Source organism: Meles meles, chromosome 4, assembly GCF_922984935.1.
Source record: "Meles meles chromosome 4, mMelMel3.1 paternal haplotype, whole genome shotgun sequence".
In the NCBI taxonomy this organism is placed as follows: Eukaryota; Metazoa; Chordata; class Mammalia; order Carnivora; family Mustelidae; genus Meles; species Meles meles.
This window is the reverse complement of record NC_060069.1, coordinates 122,128,594-122,151,278: the sequence shown is the minus strand read 5'-3', so window position 1 is coordinate 122,151,278 and position 22,685 is coordinate 122,128,594. Positions and strand designations below refer to the sequence as shown.

General features: G+C 34.5%; 1 protein-coding gene across 2 annotated transcripts in view; it reads left to right on the top strand.

Annotated features, from left to right (window-relative positions):
- The window catches only part of EPHA3 (EPH receptor A3), a 364,949-nt gene that overhangs the window by 318,288 nt on the left and 23,976 nt on the right, over positions 1 to 22,685 (top strand). For both annotated transcript variants that reach the window (XM_046003412.1, XM_046003410.1), the window contains exons 13-14: positions 1,044 to 1,253; positions 21,045 to 21,194. In XM_046003412.1, coding sequence (XP_045859368.1) covers positions 1,044 to 1,253; positions 21,045 to 21,194 — 360 coding nt within the window. The remainder of the gene's footprint in view (positions 1 to 1,043; positions 1,254 to 21,044; positions 21,195 to 22,685) is intronic.

The window sequence follows — 22,685 nt, the reverse complement described above, 5'->3', positions numbered from 1 at the left end:
ATTTTTAAAGATTGCTTCAGCAAATATTCAAAGAAAAAAGTTTTATGGGGAACAAGATCCTGCCAATCACTAATCACTGCAAGGGTTAAAAAAAGACTATACTCTGTCTTTAATATGCTTTCAGTGTTATAAAATAGAAATAGATAGATAGACAGGAAGCATAGTACAATTCATTTATGGAGAAACTTGTAAATTTTCTATAAATGAGAAATTATTTATTTTAATATTCATGAGGCAAATACAAATATTACCAGCAATTATTTTCCCAAGCATTTACAAAACAAGTACTTTTCAAATCAGATCATTAAAACCATTATAATAAATATTCTTTTAAATTGTTATTGTGTAGATAAAACTAAACATGGAATTTTATATCTATCTACACATGCATCTGTGCACATATGTATATCCATATGTGTGTATCTATTTACCTATTTATCATATAAATCATGTATTTCTATTTTAATCCAAGTAAACTGGAAGCTTTTCTAAATACAGACCTCTGACTTTGTGTTTTATTGTCTTCCATTTTATGACCTATAACTCAAGATTGAGTAGAAAATGAATATTCAGTAAATATTTCTAATTCTGAATTATTTATTTATGATGATAATTTAAGCATGTAACATCCGTCTTCTTTGAAGCAATTAATAAAAATCTGAAAAACCAGAAGGAAGAATGGACATTCAATCAAATAAGTATGTAAAACTAAAATAGCCACAGGATTCATTTCATTTTGCTGTTCTTGAACTTAAAATTTCTGAGGGGTTTGTCTGTCACCAACAGACCAGGAAAGATCTAATTTTGAACCTGAAGTCAGAATATTGGGATCCTCCTGGTAATGAAGTATTCAGTAATGCAGGGACTGTGATATTTTGCTTTAGCCTTATTTCTATGTATTCACGTATCTTGTTAGGCTGGAGTGCTTAGAACTAAAGTGTATATAGTTAGTCTTTTTACAGTTTAGTATGTGAAATTTTAACCAAGGTATATCCCTAAGGAAGAGCAACACATCTTAACTGTGTATTTGAAATACTTCTCAGAAACACGATGCCCAGTTTACGGTCATCCAGCTAGTGGGGATGCTTCGAGGGATAGCATCTGGCATGAAGTACCTCTCAGACATGGGTTATGTTCACCGGGACCTTGCTGCTCGTAACATTTTGATCAACAGTAATTTGGTGTGTAAGGTTTCTGATTTTGGACTTTCACGTGTTCTAGAGGATGATCCCGAAGCTGCTTACACAACAAGAGTGAGTCACTTTTTCTTCTTCTTTTTGTCCTCTTTTATCTTTGTTTTCTGCCTTGTGTTATGCGGACTTGCAAATAAATAGAAGTCATGTCTCTCAATGCTTTGTCAATTATGTCTTCCCGTGAAGGAAATTTATCCTTTAACATTAAACTATTGTTACTTCTTCTGGGCAAATAGATGGTCACTATTTATAAGGTGGATAATGATGGTAATTCTGAAATGTCATACATCGGTTTAATGTCCCCCAGAAAGGCAGCATGGTTCACTCATGTTTGAAGTCTTGGGATTTTTATATTTACGTATTTTTGGATCTGGTTGAGCCACTTTTAGTAAACAGACAGGATAAATTCTCAGTACTTCCATCCAACTAGATATAATTTTAAAGCATTATAAAATTCATGTTTACCTAAGCAACACATGCTCACGTCATAAAAATTTCAAAACAAAGCAATAAAAAGGAGAAAAGTCATCCCTAATTGTGCCACCCACAGAGAACATTTGTAATTTTGTCAGTCTATTCTATTCTTCCAGATTTTTTCTGCCTCCTTATTATACACACCTATCCATGAACACGTAATTAGAATAGGATTATTCATAATATCCCTGTATAGCCTGCTTTTCTCTTAGCGATATACCTGCCGAATATATTTCAAGTTTCCATTTTCATCAGTTCTCTCTATTCTACTATCTGGTTGTACCATTTTACTAAAACCAATTCCTAATTATTGGTCAAATTATTATTATTTCTAGCTTTTTAAAAATTGTTTTCATTTTATTCTATTTAAAAAAATTTTTTTTCATTATGGTAAGTGTACTCTTTAATCCCCATCCCCCACCCAGGTACCTTCTTATAACCATCAGTTTGTTCTCTATAGTTAAGAGTCTGTTTCTTGATTTGTCTCTATCTCTCTCTCTTTTTTTTTCCCCTTTGCTTGTTTGTTTTGCTTCTTAAATTCCACATATGAGTGAGATCGTATGGTATTTGTCTTTTTCTGACTGATTTATTTCACTTAACACTGTACTCTCTAATTCTATCCCTATTGTTGCAAATGGAAAAATTTCACTCATTTTATGGCTGAATGATATTCCTGTGTGTGTGTGTGTGTGTGTGATGTACCATTTCTTTCTTTTCTATTCGTCAATCAAAGGACATTTGGGTTGCTTTCACAATTTGACTGTTTTAAATAATGCTACAATAAGCATAGGGATGCTTATATCCCTTTGAATTAGTGTTTCGAATTTGGGGGGTAAATACCTAGTAGTACTATTACTGGATCATAGGGTAGTTCTATTTTTAGTTTTTTGAGGAACCTCCATACTGTTTTCCACAGTGAATGTGCCAGTTTGCATTCCCACCACCAGAGGAAGAGGGTTCCTTTTTCTTTGCCTCCTCACCAACATTTGTTTTTTGTGTTGTTTCTTTTAACCATTCTGACAAGTGTGAGGCGGTATCTCATTGTAGTTTTGATTTATATTTCCCTAATGATTAGTCTAGTGGCCATCTGTATGTCTTCTTTGAAGAAATGTTTGTTCATGTCTTCTGCCCATTTTTAATTGGGTTATTTGTTTTTTTATCTTAAATTGTGTTAGTTCTTTATATATTTTGAACACTAACCCCTTATGGGATATGTCATTTGCAAATATCTTCTCCTATTCGATAGGTTGTCTTTTAGTTTTGTTAATTGTTTTCTTCATTGTGCAGAAACTTTTAATTTTGATGTAGTCACAACAGTTTATTTTTGCTTTTATTTCTCATCTCAGGAGACATATCTAGAAAGATGCTAATAAGGCTGATGTCAGAGAGGTTACTGCCTGTGTTCCCCTAAAGGATTTTTATGATTCCAGGTCTTACATTTAGGTCTCTAATCCATTTTGAGTTTATTTTTGTGTATGATGAAAGAATGTTTTTCAGTTTTATTCTTTTGCATGTGGCTGTCCAGTTTTCCCAACACCATTTGTTGAAGAGACTGTCATTTTCCTATTTATATTCATTTCTCCTATGTCAAAGCTTAATTGACTGTATTATTGTGAATTTATTTCTGGGTTTTCTGTTCTGTTCTATATATGTATTTTTTTGATCTATATGTCTAGTTTTAATACCAGTACCATACCATTTTAATTACTATTGCTTTGTAATATAACTCGATGTCTGGAATTGTGATACCTCCAGGTTTTTTTTTTTTTTTCAGGATTGTTTTGACTAGTGGGGTCTTTTGTGGTTCCATACAAGTTTTAGGATTGTTTGTTCTAGTTCTGTGAAAAACGATGTTAGTATTTTAGTAGGGATTGCATTAAATGTGTAGATTGCTTTGGGTAGTATGGACATTTTAACAGTATTCGTTCTCTTAATCCATAAGCATGGAAATTCTTTCATTTCTTTATATCATTTTGAATTTCTTTTATCAGTGCTTTATAGTTTTCAGAGCACAGGTCTTCCAGCTCTCTGGTTAAGTTTATTCCTAGATATGTTATTGTTTTTGGTGCAATTGTAAATGCAACTGTTTTCTTAATTTCTCTTTCTGCTGTTTCATTACTGGTATATAGAAATGCAGCAGATTTATGTACATTGATTTTGTGTCTTATGACTTCACTGAATTCATTTATCAGTTCCAGTAGGTTTTGGTGGAGTCTTTCAGGTTTTCTATATATAGTTCCATGCCATCTGCAAATGGTGAGAGTTTACTTCCTTATTTGGATGCCTTTTATTTCCTTATGTTGTCTAATTTCTTCTGATACTATGTTCTATTAAAGTGGTGAGAGTGGACTTCCTTGCCCACTAGGTCCTGACCTTAGGAGAAAAGCTCTCAGTTTTCTACCATTAAGTATGCCGTTGGCTGTGGGTTTTTCATATTAGGCCTGTGTTATGTTGAAGTATGTTTTCTCTAAACTTACTTTGCAGAGGATTATTATCATGAATGGATGTTGTACTTTGTCAGATGCTAGCTTTTCAATATTTTGTACAAATGTGTAAATGATCCATCTGCATTCTTAATTATATAAGTCTGATAATTTCCCTATGTAAGAATCCTAAAAGTGGATTTTCTGTGTCAAAGTGGATTTTCTGTGTCCATTTTAAAAGCGTACTTAAGGGGTGCCTGGGTGGGTCAGTGGGTTAAAGCCTCTGCCTTCAGCTCAGGTGATGATCCCAGAGTCCTGGGATCAAGCCCTGGGTCGGGCTCTCTGATCAACAGGGAGCCTGCTTTCCCCTCTCTCTCTGCCTGCCTTTCTGCCTACTTGTGCTCTCTCTCTGTCAAATGGATAGATAAAATCCTTAAAAAATAAATAAATAAAAGTGTACTTAACTATATACTGATAAAAATAGATATTATCATTTTTTTGTATTTTTAGATTTGAGAAATTGTATCTAATTGATTTAATTTTATTAATATGATTCAAAATGCATTTGATTATTTCTTCATATATTTATTGGCAGATTCCTTTGAAAAGACATTTCTTTATAGAATTCTGTTTTCATGGCAGACAATTTTAAATGATCATCATTAATGATACTACCAAAGGTAACCAACTATAATTACCAATTATATATATAGTTATAAAATGGGATATTACATATATTGATATATAAAATGATATCCATTATCAATCCAGTATTTTTTTTTACAAACTCAATATTGTTTTGTAATCTATTTTAACTTAAAATATAAAATGTAAAATTTTCTAAATGATGAATTTTAACGTTATCATTAAATAATGTATCATACTCCACTTTATCCATATACATTACTTATTTGTCCAATGCACTTTTAATTAAGCAAATTCCAGAGTTTTGATACCCTTAACATTACTTTGATGTGATCCTGATAATTGATTAATGTCTGGCCATGATTATTTCCTCAGGATAAATTCTGAGTTAATTCTGGAGTTAAAATTGTTGAGTTAAAAGGCATGCAGAGGGACTCCTGGGTGGCTCAGTCCGTTCAGCCTCTGCCTTCGGCTCAGGTCATGATTCCAGTCCTAGGATCGAGTCCCGCATTGGGCTCCTTGCTCGGCAGGGAGGCTGCTTCTCTCTCCACCTCTGCCTGCCACTCTGCCTGCTTGTGCCCTTGTACTCTCTCTCTCTCTTTCTCTCTGACAAATAAATAAATAAAATCTTTAAAAAAATAAAATAAAATGCATGCAGATATGTGCATGATTTTCATATATGAATTGCCCAATTGTTTTCCATATAGTTTGTTATAGAATTTCACTTCTAGTGGCAACATATAAAAGAGACTATTCCCCCATACACCAGTCAAGAGAATGGGCAGTTTTTAAATGTCAACTTCTGCTGTTTTCTTCATGATTCTAAAAGGTTATTACTGGAGTGACTGGTGGTGGCTCAGTTGGTTAACCTTCTGCCTTCAGCTTGGGTCATGATCTCAGGGTCCTGGGATGGGGCCCCACATCTGGCTCCCTGCTCAGTGGGGAGCCTCCTCCCTCTTCCTCTGCTTCTCCCCCTGCTTCTGCTTGCTCTCTCCCTCCCTCTCTTTCTCTCTTTTTCTGTGTCAAATAAGTATAATCTTTAAAAAAAAGAAAGTTATTATTAATTTAAAAATATTTTAAAAGCTCATTCTTTCCTAAAACATCAATTCCAACAAATCTATTATCAATGACCAAGTGTGTCACGTGACGTCTATCTCACATTCTGAGAAAAAGCCCAATTTGCCAGACTGAGTTTCATCCACAAAGCCACAGAGATAGAACCAGAAATTCAGAAGCACAGCGTCCTGGAGATATTCCTAGATGAGTCGATATAGGAATTGGAACTCTCCTGATGCCTTTATACATTACATTCTCTTTTGCATTTCCCATTTTCAACTAGACTCTGTAGTGGACTCACTGTCTATACATCTTAGTATTTCTTAAGATGTGTCCTGCACCAAAATATTGCTGTTCTTGGGAATACAGTTCACTAGGTTGAGAGCAAAACAAATAAAATAAAATCTTATATCTAACAGCTAGTTTAATTAAATTTATAACAGTGACTATGACTATAAAGCTCTGAAAACTTGAAGAAATTATAAAACCTGAGTAAATATGTGGATAGTGCTTTTCGTGTCCATTTTGTTCCTTCTCTCATCTCCAGAAAAATTAGCCAACATTCTGCAGGAAAGCATCATTTTTATGACTATAAATTATCATCCCAGGAGATAATGTATGCAACAGATGATAATATATTTATAGTTTTGAGAAATATTTTTTATTCTCTTCACTGCTACTTTGCATTCTAAAGATATCCTTCATAACCTTCTGCTACTGTTGAGCTTCAAACACACTGCACAGAAAGTATCATTCTTGCAGGCATTGTCCATGTTACAACAATCACTATATATATAGTATAATATGTATATTCATATGATATATTTCCAGTTTTAATAAAAAGTAATTGATTAAAAGGCCTTTATTTGAAATACTAGATTCCTGGTAATTTAGTCAGGTTCTGTGCCATATCTTATTTTTAAACTAGAGCATTTTTTTCAATATTAGTCTTGATTTCCAGTATACTCTAAGGCATGATTTTTCTTGTAGAAACTTGGAAGATTCATCCAAATCTGGATCATCTGCTCTCTAGAGAATATATTGGGTTAACTTTCATAGCTTCATTTGTACTGATTGTTACTTTGTAAGGACCAGGGGTACAGAAGACCATTTCTTAACCCTAGTGGGGGGGGGGGGTGGGATGTTGCTCTGTCAAGATTCCTCATTATCATTCATGAAATAAAAATGCGACAGGCTCTCTGCACTTTTTATTCTCAGAAGATTATTAAAAACTACACCAATCAAATGGCTCATTAACTGCCAATAAACAGCTGTTTAGAATTATTCAGTGTTCATCTTTGTATTTTCTCAAAACTTCTCAAAATATCTGTGGGGGTCCAAACTTCCTTCTGAGAAGCTGTAATTTGCATCTGCATTTCTCGAATAATTTAGAAATCTTTAATTTAATTTCCTGTAATCTCCTTGTTTGGTACACCAATTTTATAATTTACCCTATACTATGAGGTATGTTTTAAAGTAATAGGGCTATTTTGTTTTTTAAACAAACACACTGAAACAATTAAATGAATGTTGCCATACTAATTCTTGAGAATTTGTACGTATTACAGGAACCCTGCTATTGTACAAAATGTTTTGGGAAATCTCTTTTGATACCGGTTGAGACCTGATTTGTGACCCAGGATGTGATCTATTCTGGAGAAGGTTCCATGTGCACTAGAGAAGAATGTGTATTCTGTTGCTTTGGGATGAAATGTTCTGAATATATCTGTGATGTCCATCTGGTCCAGTGTGTCATTTAAGGCCTTTATTTCCTTGTTGATCTTTTGCTTGGATGATCTGTCCATTTCAGTGAGGGGAGTGTTAAAGTCCCCTACTATTATTGTATTATTATTGATGTGTTTCTTTGATTTTGTTATTAATTGGTTGATATAGTTGGCTGCTCCCACGTTAGGGGCATAGATATTTAAAATTGTTAGATCTTCTTGTTGGACAGACCCTTTGAGTAGGATATAGTGTCCTTCCTCATCCCTTATTATAGTCTTTGGCTTAAAATCTAATTGATCTGATATAAGGAAATCTCTTTTGAAATTATCTTTAAAATTAGATTGTGAAGGATATCATTATTCAGAATTATTTAAGCATACAGTATTGTAGGAAACATACTTGCCTGAGATAAAACTCTGGTCTCAATAAACTTATAGTTAATAAATAAGAAAAAAATTGTCATATAATAAAGTCTAGGTTTTTTTTTAACCAAAACCAGTACTTTTCCACTTAGACATTCACTTTCTTTATTTGATTAAGCAATCCTATAATTTATGATTACTTCAGAAAAGCAGATTCATCATTTAAAAGAGTGTGTGCCATAGCATTCTTGTTGGATAAACACTCTGGTGAATCTGCTTTAAGAAGCTAGCCACATTACTTCAGTCACACTTAACACATATCACCTAGAGTCACTGGGGTTCAAAAATTAGCATTCAGTGCCTCAATGCACTAAGCTTGTCCCCCGATTCCTCCTCAGAATGTTCCTGCCTTTAGGTAGAGGGTAATTGCACTAAGGAATCATGAGAGATATTTGATTCAGTGCCACTGAAGGAATATGGGATGTCTGCTGATCTCATTTTAAAAACAGCTTGGCGATCAATAGGCAAGTTAGAAGAGTGGAACAGAATTTATATCAACTAATTCCGTATGTACTTTTTTGTTTCTTTTAAACTGGATGGAACACCCAAGGAGCTGAGGAGACATTGAGCCTTGAAACTCGAAACAATTACCAGACATTTTTCTATGCTGCTTTAACACTGTCTTAAGTGTATCACAGGTTTTCCTGCCTTCTGTCCCAATAGGCTTCCTTGAGATGAGAGTGTCAGCTCAGATCATAATATACACTTTTGTATGTTTTCTCTTTTTTATAAGGGAACTGAGTAGGAAATCAGAATTTCTTTTAGTACTCACCAACAGTTATTTCTTCTCATTTCTCACTACTGAGTTACACAGAAATTCCAAACATTGACACTTTCCATTATATGATGTGATTATGCATCCTGTAACCTTTGTAAAATTCCACCGTACTTGTGGGATTTGAGAGTAAGAAAGGTGTGGTGTTCTAGTGTTTTATGAAAATCGTTCGATCTTGTGGACCCTCTGAAATGTTCTCGGGAGACACCCAGAAGTGCATGGATGGCACTTTGAGAATCACTCTTATAGGTACTATGTCATGAAAATGCACTTTAAAAATGAAATGAATATTTTAGTTTTTATCAAGTGATATAAAGTCGTGATTTATAGTATTAATATGATATAGGATGTTTTGAAGAAAGGCATGGGATGCATAACAGCAGCTGCATACAAAAGGCTGTAAATCATCTTGAAAGTCTTTGGATTTTATTGGGGATGGGGCAGTTAGCTCTGCAAACTTAAACCATCAGAAACTTTTTGTTGTTGAGAAAAACAAACAAAAAATGAATTGCCTTTCTTTGGTTTCCCATCATGTGAATTCAGTTATGGCATGTTGCCTATTTTTTTTTTTTTTGTACTGAACTACCAATTCATTTCAGTTTAAGAGAACCATGAAATTATTGGTGAAGACTGTTTACCACTAAATTATTTTTAGTCTTTTTCTGTATGAAATTTTATTTTAAGCAGTTAGCATTTCTTATGTGCATGCATGCATCTATGCAAATGAACATTTTTATATTCATATGTTCAAATAGATGGGATCCAAAATTCCACCCTGATGGTGATCAATTTACTGTTTAACAAGATCAAGTTAGGGAAAATACAGGCTTTTATCTAATTTACATGCTCTATTATATAAAGTCAATCCAATTCTCAAGCCCCAAATTCATTTTAGGGATATAATTACCACATAAACTGGTTTGGGAAACTTGAGAGAGCCAGGTGATTTATATTTTGTTATATTCTTCATTTTCAATTTTTTTTTTTAATTTCTGTGCTGAAGATGCATACTGAATCGTTAGCAGTTAGATTTTTTATTTATTTTTATTTTATTTGAGAGAGAGAGAGAGAAAGAGAGTGCTCGAGCAAGGGCTCTAGCAGGGGGAGCAGCAGGCAGAAGAAGAAGCAGGCTCCTAGCTGAGCAGGAATTTTTCCCCACCTCCCCCCCCCAAATGCGAATTTAATGCGGAATTCGATCCCAGGACCCTAGGATCATGACTTGAGCTGAAGGCAAACATTTAACTGCCTGAACCATCCAGGCACCTCTGCAGTTAGATTTTTATATTGGATAAGAAGTTTCTCCCTTTCATTACATTTATAGCCTATTAATATCTATTTGATTTTTAGGAGATAAAAGCAACTGAAAAGTTATCACAGGCATTGTGTGTTAAGTGAAACAGAAAGAAATCTTATTTTACATAATAATTCATTTGATTTTTTTTTCTCTGTAATTCTGCCAACTTGGTGCCAAAAATATTCTGCTACAGTTATTTTACCTAATTTCAAGATAAGAATAAGATAAGATAAGAAAGAAAAAAAAAGTGACTAATGCAAGTAGTTAGAAGCTAAGTAGTTAAATTTTCCTCTTCAGGATAACTCCATTCTAAGGACATAAATAACAGAGAACATGAGCCTTTATTCTGTAGTCAAGGACTAAAAACTATAAATATGAAGAACCAGTGTGATATAAAAAGAAAATTATATTATTTTGATAAGTAATGTATATCATATGTCCTCACATGAATGGAAAAAAGGTAACACATAAATATCTAATCGGTGGCCTTCATATATTTTAAGTTTTGAATCGAAATAAATAATGTCAATCATGAATTTACTCCCTACTCTCTTAGGATCAGTATAGATATGCCTCATGTAGCTTCACAAAGTAAAGTCATGTATTCAAATATCAGAAAATGCTAGAAGACTTCATAATCTCAGTTGTCAATGTTGCATCAATATTTAATGAGAGATCTAGTACTTTCTAATCACCCAATTCAGAGAGATAGATACCATAAGCATTTTAACATGTGAAAAAAAATCTATCCAGAGTTATGTGGGGAAAAAAAAATCACAGCTATAGTTTTAGAGAGGAACATAGTAATAAGGAAGTTGTATGTAAAATATTACATGGTCTCTAGCAGGAAAAATTTTCTCTAAAGTGCATCATTCATTCATTCAATGTTTGAGTACCTACAATATGCCAGACACTGTTCTAGGGCAGTAAATAAAACAAAGCCCCGACCTTACGAGTTGACATTCTCGTGTGGGAATTCAGGTAATAAACAAGCAAGTAAAGGTATAGCAAGGCAGAGAAGTAAGATGAAGAATATGGGTTGTGTGGGGGGTTTGTTATTTCAGTGAGGAAGATTACAAGAGTTTCCCTGATAAAATGACATTAGAGCAGTGAATTAGTGATAGTGGAGGAAAAAATAATATAAATACCAGAGTTAATTAACCAGATTTATTTTGCTTTAACAATCTTTTCAATTTAATAAATCAATTTTAATCATTGTTCTAATTCCAACAGGCTCACTTTGCAAGAAGACAAATTAAGTAGTCAGATTAATGGTTTAACTCAGACTAAACATCAGGCTCATGGTGACTGGTCTAGTCTGTAATGTTGGTGAGCCTGGAAGCTTAGTAAAAATCGCTTTCGGATATTATTTCCAGTTTGCTGTGATATCCCACATTTTCAAATATGTGATGACACATTACCTGAAGATTTTCCTAGTACCCCAAAGTCATTGACAGCCCAGTTCCTTTGGCATTGGCAAGTACCACAATCTTGAAGTCCTAAGTCAGTCTTACCACTGGGTGTCCAGAATGGCTAATAATTTGACTCATTTCTGTCTTGTCACCCCTTTTCAACTGTAATTCTATATGTCATGGTTCAGATACACTCCCGTGATTTTTTTTTTTTTTCCTTTTTCATTTGCTGACCACTGCTCTGGAATTGACCCCTAGTTCAAGCTATTTATTAAACATAAGCCTATAAGGGAACCATTGCCATCATGTCCAGTCAGAATAGTCTTTTTGGATATTTATGAGATTCTCAACCTATCATTTTCATCTTTCCTTATTTCTCAATCATCAATATTAAACAAATCTAGCTTAATTTTTTGTACTTTTTTGGTTACTAACTAGAATGAACCTAATATTTCTGTTTCTGTTATTTTTATCACAATTATATATGAATAGGTCTTTCTGATTTATTTGCTTATAACATTATTTCTTTGGAAAACTGTGTTTAGAGTGCTAAAAATATACTTTCAAATGAACTTCTTTAATCTTTAAAATAATTAGGGTTGAGTATCTATAAAACAAAAGTTTAACATTTAAAACCTCACTGAACTCTGAAATATCTTCAACCTTATCTGTAAATGTTTGGGTTGTTTTTGTTGAAAATAGACATTATACATCAGATGACCTAATTTGAAACTAACAGAAAGTAACAGAAAAGTTGTTTATTTGTACTGCATTACCTGGATAGCAATAGAATAACTTAGAATGCAAGTTGAAGATTTTCCTGTATTTTAAGAAATTCTTAAGTATTTCACATAATGTTGAAACATTTCAAAAGTTCAAGGGATAGACTTTTGCTACCTAAAAAATCATCTGTCTCTGATCTCTTGTGGCAATCAACATCTGCTGGAACAATTCTCTCAATGGCTTTTAGATCTGAACTACTGGGGATTAGAACAGATGCTCCCCCTGGGAGTCTTCCTGGCTTGCCCTTCACCTTGTTTTCTACTGTTGTCCACAGTGAATGAAGTTCAGTTCCTGACAATAGATAGATGCTAAATCCTTGAGTCAAATGATTTATCTCTGTGGTTCCACTTTTAACCTGAGAAGCCAATATTTGCCTCCAGGTTAAACACTCAATTACTTAGGGTTTACTAAGATAAACTCTCCGAAGTCCTTTGTCACTCTAAGTATGACCTGACAGAGCTCACGGGCAGGCAGTGTGAACTGTGGATCAGCTAAGCATTTATGAAATCAGCAGGGAGAGATTTGTATATATAATTAGAGAAAAATTGGGGCAGATATGAGATATTATGCCTTAATGTCCAGAGAGTTTAGCAATTATACTCCTTTTCTTTAGAAATCAAGACTTGAAACCCCCTAACCCATAATGAAAGAGCTGGCTTTAGTTGAGTGCCTGAAAAATTCAGGCTTTTAGCCAAATGCTTCATTTGAACTGTCTAAATTCATTAAGCTTAGAGAACTGAATTGCAGGATCTTTTGAGAATAGGTTTACTCCAACTGCTATTTCTGGACAAAGTGAACAAGGTTTGGGACTACTTCAACTATAATCCTGGATTTGAGTGTAGCAATTATGTAATGTCTCTGCCCAGAGACTCCCAAGTATCTTTATTTGCACCATTTTATTCTTCTTTTTTAAATTTTCTTTAAGAATTCTATAGGAGTAAATCCAGATATAATATCCAATAGATAAGTAAATCCAAACTTAGGATCATCTTTAAGAGTCCAAAATAATGAACATCAAAAACGTCAGCATCCTTGATATGCTTGTATGTTTAAGACAGAAATTTGAGGGGTGCCTAGGTGGCTCAGTGCATTAAGCCTCTGCCTTCAGTTCAGGTCATGATCTCAGGGTCCCGGGGTCAAGCCCCACATCGGGCTCTCTGTTCAGCAGGGAGCCTGCTTTCTCCTCTCTCTCTGCCTGCCTCTTTGCCTACTTGTGATCTCTATCTGTCAAATAAATAAATAAAATCTTAAAAAAAAAAAGACAGAAATTTGAAAGTTGAAGGAGCTAAGGTTCATAGGTCAGTCCAGCTGTTAGAGATACTCCCCATGATCTTCAGTTGGTGAATGACAAGATAGCTGCACAGAGAAGTTAAGAAGCTTGGCTAAATTGAACAGTATGCTATAATTTGACCAGAAACCAAGACACTTAATTTCTGCTAAACAGATGGAAAGAATGAGTATAAATTTTCCTGCACTCCAGTTACTGAGCTATACCTAGATGAGACATCAGCACTGAAAGGAACTGATCCTAGGTTTGCAGCTTTCAATATGGAAAACAAGCATTAACTTCAGTCTGTTAAAGAGGTTTCTCTGTAATGGAGGTTTTGGTTTTTTTTAATTTGTTTAAATTTTATTTTTTTTTTTTTGTAATTGAGGTTTTAGATATACTCCATATGCTGTGATTCTGAGATTGCTCCAGGCAATTGGAGAATTTTCTCAAATGCATAAATATCTGGAGAGCTTACATATGGATATAGAGACCACCTTAAGTAAATGCATTCATTTTACAATGTATTTGTATATTGTAAAAAATACATCTTCATGAATCATCTTTATAGTAACTAGTTGTACTTTAGAGTACTCTAAGTGCCTAATAGCATTTTACCAGCCAAACTTTAAATCGTCAACTGATTTCAAAATTTTAGCTCATTAGTAACAGTTGTATTTGAATAGTTTTACTGTGGCAGAAAAGAAGTATGCCAAATGATCACTCCAAACCTTTGGGTAACCCATTGAAGGATGTGTTTGGCAGTTATTTGAAAAGCATCTAAAGTTTCAAATGTCTTGCACATATATAACTGAGAAAGCAATTTCTGGACCTGAAAAATATAAAAGAAGTCAAACAATATAAGCTTGAATTTATTGGGGTAGGGAGTAGGGGGGAAAAGGAATTTTTGTGATCAACCAGGAGCAGAAGTATGAATAAATTCTACAATGGATGACTTGTAGGAAATGTAGTGAGTCAGACTCTTATAGATCCATTTTATTTTACTTTGATAGTCTCAGATATATAGATATTCAACCTGAAGGCAGACAGCCTTACTGTGAAGTAAGGCTTTATTGAAATGTATGGGCTCTTCTTTCACCCATATTTCAGAACCAAATTGGACCCTCAGGGACTTGTATCCTGTGTCTCACTATGTCAATGACATTAATGTTTTTGTAACCATTGATAGTGTTTTCTCTGGGAGTAAAAAACTTGTTTCTTACTAAACTCTTCGGTCATAGGTACCTCTGTTTGATAAAGAAATTGGCTCTTAGTTAAAGTTTTATTAGCAATAGGAAGTTATCCCCATTTCAAAAAAGATTAAAAAGTGGGGGGAGGTAAGAAGAAAGAAGAAAATAAAATAAAATAATAAAAAAGCATGAAAACATAAAAAAGTTAAAAATAGAGGGAAACATCTCAAAAGGATACTGTTATATTTACTAAAAGCCAGGTATCAAAATCAGCTCTGATGAGCTTGGCCTTTACTTGACTAGAACAGAAATAAAAATATCCATAGAAAGGGTGTGAATAGTAAGGAAAAAAGGAAAAAGAAAAAGTTAATTCCGCTTAGTCTACATAAAATCCTGGATAAATTCTGGACCTTGTCTGAATTATTTTCCCTTGCTAAGTGAAGCTTGTTATATACCGTCTAAAGCAGTAGTTTTCAAATAGTGATAATTTTGCTCTAGGGGATATTTGGCATTGTCTGGAGAGATTTTTGGCTGTCACAAATGGAGGGATGCTAATGTTATCTAGTGGGTAAAGGCCAGGGGTGCTACTAAACATCTTACAATGCACAGGGTAGCCCCCACAACAAATCATTAATCTGGCTTAAAATGTCGTGTTGCTACTGTATAGAGAGCTTGTTCTAAAATTACCCAACATGTGTAAATAATGTGTAAAAAATGGGACTGAAGATCAAATGTCCCTCTCAGGTACTTTATAATTTCTCCTGTACATACTGGACCATAAGTTGTCTGAGGCAATGTAGACTACATTGCCATTTGTGAGGGAAAAAAAAAAATACAACACTCTAGCCATCTGCCACCAACCCTAATACATCGAACTTGGGGATATTTCACAAACAGAATGCAATGAATAGTATGCCTTTTTTTTTAAGGTTTTATTTAATCATTTGAGAGAGAGAGAGAGAGAGAGAGAGCAGACACTTCACCGACTGAGCCACTCTGGCACACCTGAATAGTATGACTCTTGTTCCTGTTAATATTTTATTCTCATATGTTCTTCATCTAGCACTTAAAATTTTAATTCCTTCCCCTGGTGCTCTAAATTTTAAACGTGGCCTCTTTATTTTTGATGTTTTGCTTTTGTTTTATTACGATGTCTTTGGAGTCAACTGTAGTAGACATACTTACCTTGCAGGTAAATATGTCATATATTTTCAGCATATGAGTCTTAGCCATGCATAATTAATTTTTATGTATAAAAATTGTACTTACCTCATCCTACAAAGAAATGGATTAATATTCATATTCAGAGACAATAATATTTATTAAATTGTTGGTGATAATTTTAGGTTGGTAAATATCTGCAATATTAAAATTGAAACAGTTGATGTAGGATGTATTTTGTTTGTGGATGGAGTCAAATGAAAATCTTTATAGAATTCTGCAAACTCTAAAATATTTAATCTATGCACAACTCTGTGGGATATTTTCATAATTTTATAGATACTATAAAAACTTGATGTTTAATAATACTTATATTTATTACTATTATGGAAATAACAACATTGTTAAATAGCATGAGGAGAAAGAAGGTATACGAAAATCATATGATTTTTTAAAGCTATTATTGTGTTATATATTGGCTCATTCTTAGTATTTGTATATTCTGAAAAACTAGGTTCAATGTATTATTTTCCAAATAAGATGTATTTTTAAATATTCCCCAAATTATCAAATAGCTTCAGTAAAATCTACAACTCTAAGGCCATAACATAAGTGATTATATTCTCTCTCCACAAATCTACACACACCTCTGGGAAACAAGCTATTGTAAACAGGAGAACTTGAAAGTCAGACTCCTGTTTTAAATTCTAGGAATACAGAAATGGAGTAAGCAAGACAGTTACTCCTCTGAACATCCCAGTCTACTCATAATATTAAAAGGTAGAAGGATCACAGAACCTGGAGTCACCAACTTGGCCTAGAATGTTCCTAAATTTTCCACCAATGAGTTCACAGTTGACCAGAATGTTCAACTAAGGCAGACAGGGAAAAAGCCTCCCAAGAAAAAAGAGTAGCATGTATTTCCTCAGCTTTACAGCCTATTTAGATTTTCATAGGTTAAGAATTTCAAATTATTACAAATTGTGATCAAAAAATTACTCATGGCAACAGACTGGACAAGAGCTACTACTTGAACTCCTTTTACCAGTATTGAATATAAAGAATTTGAAACTATAATGTTAAATTCAAAATTTGTTATAATATACACATCGGCCCTTCCTCAAACTGTGTAATGATTTTGCCGGTTGGCAATCTTGCCCTAAATAAGTTGGTACAATGTTTACTTGTTTGGTTGTGTTTCATTTAAAGCCAGAGTGACTCCATGTTGTTTGCCAAGCATGGAAAAAGAAAAATACATATAGAATTCCTCTTAGTCTGATTTATTTTTAGTAGCAATAGCAACAATTGCTAAATTTGAATAATATCTTATAGTTAACAATAAGCTTTCCCTCCTATGTTCATTTAATAAATCCTTTGTATCAATATACAAAATGTGTTAGCCACTTGAAGGAATTAGAAGAGAAGAAAGGGCAAGATATTTATGAGCAGTCTGTTAATGATCAGACACTTTTATTAGTTGATTTATGTATATTATAAAATCATTGCCAAAACGAAAATATTCCATAATCCCCAGTCATCTTTGTTTACCTCTATTTCTATAGTTTTGTAGACTATAATGATTACAAAACATTAGCAAGACAGCACAATTCAAAATTTAAGTGTTTACTTTAAAATAATTTACCAAATAATTTTCCAAACGCATTTCCTTTTTGTGAGGATTTCAAACAACATTTAAATAAAATGTATCCAGTGAAAGTAAATAGATAGCACTCGATTGGAAAATCATTCTGGAAATAATTTGCTTAAATCTGTAACCATGTGCTAGCTTAGAGAGCTCATTACACCATTCCCAGTCAAGTTCAGGGATGGTGCAGAGCAGAGCCACCATTGAAAAGATGGGCTCCCAGGGGAGATCCCTCCCATAGCATTTATGTCTGTGTCCAGAACAGCACAGAAAAGGATCCTCCTTCTAACTTAAATACAGGTGTAGCCCTGTTTTTCCTAAAAAGGATCACTTTTCAGTACTTTACTATTTTATTAAAATATTCTCATTGCTCCCCTCTGTGGAAAAGAGTGATGAAGCGCATAAGATGAAACAACTTTAGTGTGCTCCATTTTCATCCTGGTTGAGGTCAGACACAACAAATAGGTGTCTTGTTCCTGACAGTCATCAACCTAACGTTTTTGTCTATGTTCATATATTACCGTAAATAAGGACGTTTGTAAGATGACCCGTATCTATGCCTTATACTTCTAAATAGATACAAAGTTTTCATCAAGGAAAAGACTTCCTTTTAAGTGCATTTTTTATGCTCTCAGTAATTTGGCTGCGGGCAAAGGAAAGCAAATGGCAAAGTGTCTATAGCAGAGATAAGACATATAACTGGTACTGCAGAATATTATCTTTCCTTTGCTCTGTGAGTATAGCTTTGTTTGACTTCTGTTAATTCTCAGAGCTTTTTAAGGAAGAGAAAACGTGCCAGATGATGTCATTTGGCATCGTGAATAGATTTTGTCACATATCACATGTATAATTTTGGTTTTGTCTAAATTAAGGATATTTGATATCTTGAATCCTTAGACCCAGAACTTGATCTAGGCAGGTGCAAATAAGTTAATTTGGGAGTTTTAACATTTTATTAGGTATTTTTAGGGTTGAATGTATTGTCAGAGAAAATGACAATATTGGGCCCTCCAAATTTATTTATTTATTTACCTACGTACTTACTTACTTACTTTTCAGAAAAGAACCAGGGAGAGCAGGAGGGGGAGGGGCAGAGGGAGAGAGAGAATCTTAAATAGCCTCCACACCCAGTGTGAGCCTGATGTGGGGCTTGATCTCAGGATTCTGAGATCATTACCTGAGCCTAAATCAAAAGTTGGAAGCTTAACTGACTGAGCCACCCAGGCACCCTTTTACCCTCCAAATCTGAGTATGAAAAGGACCCTTCAAAATGTTGAAAGTAATGCAGACTGTGAAGAAGAGAGTGAATGAGTGAGTGAGAGAGAAAAGAAAGGGAAAATTCTAAGACCTTCTCCTCTACTTAACCATAAAAGTTTTCTGTTCTGTTTTTCTGATTCTAAACCATCCCACTCCTATGGGGCACACTGTGCACTGTAGTGTCTCCTGGGATCTCCCAAGGCTATTAGTCTCACTCCCATCTCCCCAACCTGGTTTATTTTACTTCACCAATATAGAGCATCAACTAGCCTTCGGCTGCTAGCTCCTCAAGAAGGCTGTGCTCAGTCACCCTCTCTGTGCTCACTTCACTGCCGTTTCATGCATTCTTCAAAGCCCACCTCCTTCAAAGACCTATGGCAGTGTTCTCCTTGAGCAGTTCCCTTGTATGAAAGCATCAAGGAGAAGCATCCAGTTTATGGAGAAAGTTCCAATTGCAGATCAATCCTGTCCTCTGCAGGATTAAGCTGGTTCAGTTTACTTGAGGATTATGGTTAAGCCTCAACCTGATCTTTTTCCATCCTTTTCCATCATATTCCTCCACATACTCTGTAGCATAATCACGCTGGAAACTTCTTTGAAAACATATATTTTCCTTCTCTGTTTGATACTTTGTTTGATATATGGTATTTCCCTCCAAGTTTGAGAGTGTTAAGCTGATGTTTCTAGAGTACTGTGTGCCAGGAACTATGGTTTTATTGAAATTTGTCACATAGCCCCACAGTTATACTATGAACCAGAACTTTTACTTTTCCAAATAACATGAAGAAGCTCAGGTGTAATGAGGTTTAATAGCTTTACCTCCTAGGATCCATTTCTCCATAGCGATATTTCACATCCCCCTCCCCCCAGCACTACTTCAAATCCGATGAAGTGCTAGGCAGCCAAACAAACCTTTTGATGAATAGGCCTTATGATTTGGATGATGTGAACTCTTTTCAGTATTGAGCCTTTTTTTTTCTTATATCAAAAGTCTGCACATTGGGACGCCTGGGTGGCTCAGTCGGTTAAGCGTTCGCCTTCAGCTCAGGTCATGATCCCAGGGTCCTTGGTTCAAGCCCCACTTCGGGCTCCTTGCTCAGCAGGAAGCCTGCTTCTCCCTCTCTTGCTCCCCCTACTTGTGTTCCCTTTCTCCCTGTGTCTCTCTCTGTCAAATAAATAAAGTCTTTAAAATAGATCTGTACATCTTTTCAGGCTCAATTCATATGTGACCTCCTCAGTCTCTCTAGTGACTCTCAGCCCCGTGCTCTGCATCATATCCATCTCTGCTGCATAGAGCCTGGAAGGTCTATGACTAGTATGACCAGCATTATCTGGAGCTTTTGAGAAAAGCAGACCATGGCTACACCTTGCAACTACTGAATCAGTGCTTCCATTTTAATGGGAGCAAACTCCAGCTGATTCATATATAATAAAGTTTGAGAAACAAAGTACTAGATACTTCTTTCTGCATTTCATTATTCAAAACAACTAATGATCATTCCTAGTTGCCTGAGATTTTCCAAACAGAAGGGCTAGTGTGTTATTTATATTTGTCTCACCCAGGGTGACTTGCCTAATATTTCCCATATGGTTGCTACTCGACACATTTTTATTAAATGTATTTATTAAACTGAGAGCAAATTCCATGGGAGTTATATCTTTATATCTCCCATAACTCAGAGAAGCAAGATTCTCCTCTAGACTATAAGTTCTGGGAATGTAGTTATTCTATCTAGTTAGTTCATATGGTGCCTACCTAGTACATGGAAGGTACTTCAGTGATTAATGATGAAGTGAAGCACCGGGTAAACTAATCAAGATGATTGATTATGAATCGAGGAGAGTATTTTAGAAGTATGATTTAACAAAATTTATTTAGTTAACAAATACCAATGAAAACTTACATAACAAGGAGTGGTATAAGTTCTTCTTTTGGTATAGTTCTTTACAAATATTAACTTGCATTCTGAACTAAGATCGCTTGGTCAAACATAAATCTATGTTAAATCAATAAAGGTTGACTCAGGATACCACATTCAATTCTAATATACCATGTAGTATGCCGACTTTAGGTCATTTTTTTCAGATGAGTAATTAATGTGCCATAGTTGATATAAGCCAGCAGTATTTAAATAATTTTTAAATATTTTCCTTTCAACAGATTAATTGTAGGTAAACACTTCAGTACATCCTATGCCACTCACTTCTTCTTGGCATTAAAATAGAACATCCAGATATTTCAGCATAAACCCATATTCCATTTCAGACATACTCTGACAAATTCAGTCTTGATCACATATGTGCATAATTTTATATTTAAAGGGAGGGAAGATCCCAATCCGATGGACATCACCAGAAGCTATAGCTTACCGCAAGTTCACGTCAGCCAGCGACGTATGGAGTTATGGGATTGTTCTCTGGGAGGTGATGTCCTATGGAGAGAGACCATACTGGGAGATGTCCAATCAGGATGTAAGTATTTGTAGTCAATGAATTATGGGTTCAGATTAAGAGATCAAGCTGTGCAAGGAAGTGGAGCATAATGAAACCAGGTGGCTCCCAGTTTGTGACACTGAAATAGAATACTTAGAAGAAATGAAATAGTTTCCAGGTCTTGCAAGGATGTTAATTGAGTTGCTCTTACAGATTTACACGTTTCCCTGAAGCAGGGGTTTAGAAATGAGACAAAATAAGGACATTTGTAATAAGAATGTAATGAAATGAGTGACTGAAAAGATAGTCAATAGATATCGGGGACTGTTTGAAGTATTTTTCCTATAAAGTTGTTTCTATGTAACATTAAAATGCCACATGTCTGCCCTTCTTTGTAGATCTAATTAATGCATCTATGCCAGCATCTTGCTTACTTAAACATAGTATTTCCCAGTGTCAGACAAAGCAACAAATAAAGGTCTGTGTGTTGTTTTCCTTAATGTACTAAAATTACATGTGAATTTAGTCATACGAATTGAAGTATATGGTTGGAAAAATAATGTTAAACTTTCTTTTGTAACTCTGATATGATTTTTGAAAAGGATTTTTGGTTTTAGAAGTCATGTCTTGCAAATGCTTAGTAAAAGAATGCTGTTGACATGGGATCAGCGCTCAGAGACTTTTCTTTCTCCTTAGCCAAAGACTGTGAGCATGATCTCAATGATACATGAGATGGAAAGCTCAGATGCTTTTAGTCATTTGCTGCCCACTACATATAAAACTGTTTTTACCATATTTGCATATAAAACCTTTCTCTGTACTCTCCAATCCAGATATGTTTATAATAGTGCTGGGAAAATCAGACTCAGTTGTCCAAATTTTCTCTGTATTCGAGGATCTGAGACTGTGGGCTCTGGACCAGCAGCTTTAGCAGGGCTTGGGAATTTGCAGTAATGCAAATTCTCAGGCCTTCCTTTAGACTTATGGAATCAGAGGAGAACAATCTATATATTTAGTCCTCCAGATTATTCTGATACACAGTAAGTTTGAAAATCACTGTTTTATGTGATTTTAAAAGTACAAATGAACTAATAATCTCTTCATTGTTCGGCACATAGGATCCTACCTAAGGAACTTACTATGATTTGGGAGGTACCATTTGAATGAAGTATAAACAAAATCTGTAGATTAACTTTTTCTGCATCCATTCACATACAAATGATATTCCACATAAATCTGTATTACCACATAATAATTTCTTTATAACTCATTGAATTTCCTATATCACAGAATGTTTCTTCTGATTTTCATCTGAAAAGGAGCTTGACAAATGCTTCTTTCCTAAATTCACGTTCTCGCTCTCTAGCTCTTCCTTTATATAACATTTGTAGGCAGGAATAATCTCTTATTTATTTCATAAGCTGTCATCCTATTAAGTAACTGAAGATGAGAACTTTTCCACTTAACTTTAAAATATTCATATTGGCGTACCCTTCCCACGGAGAATAAAAGGAATCTTAGTTCTGAAGT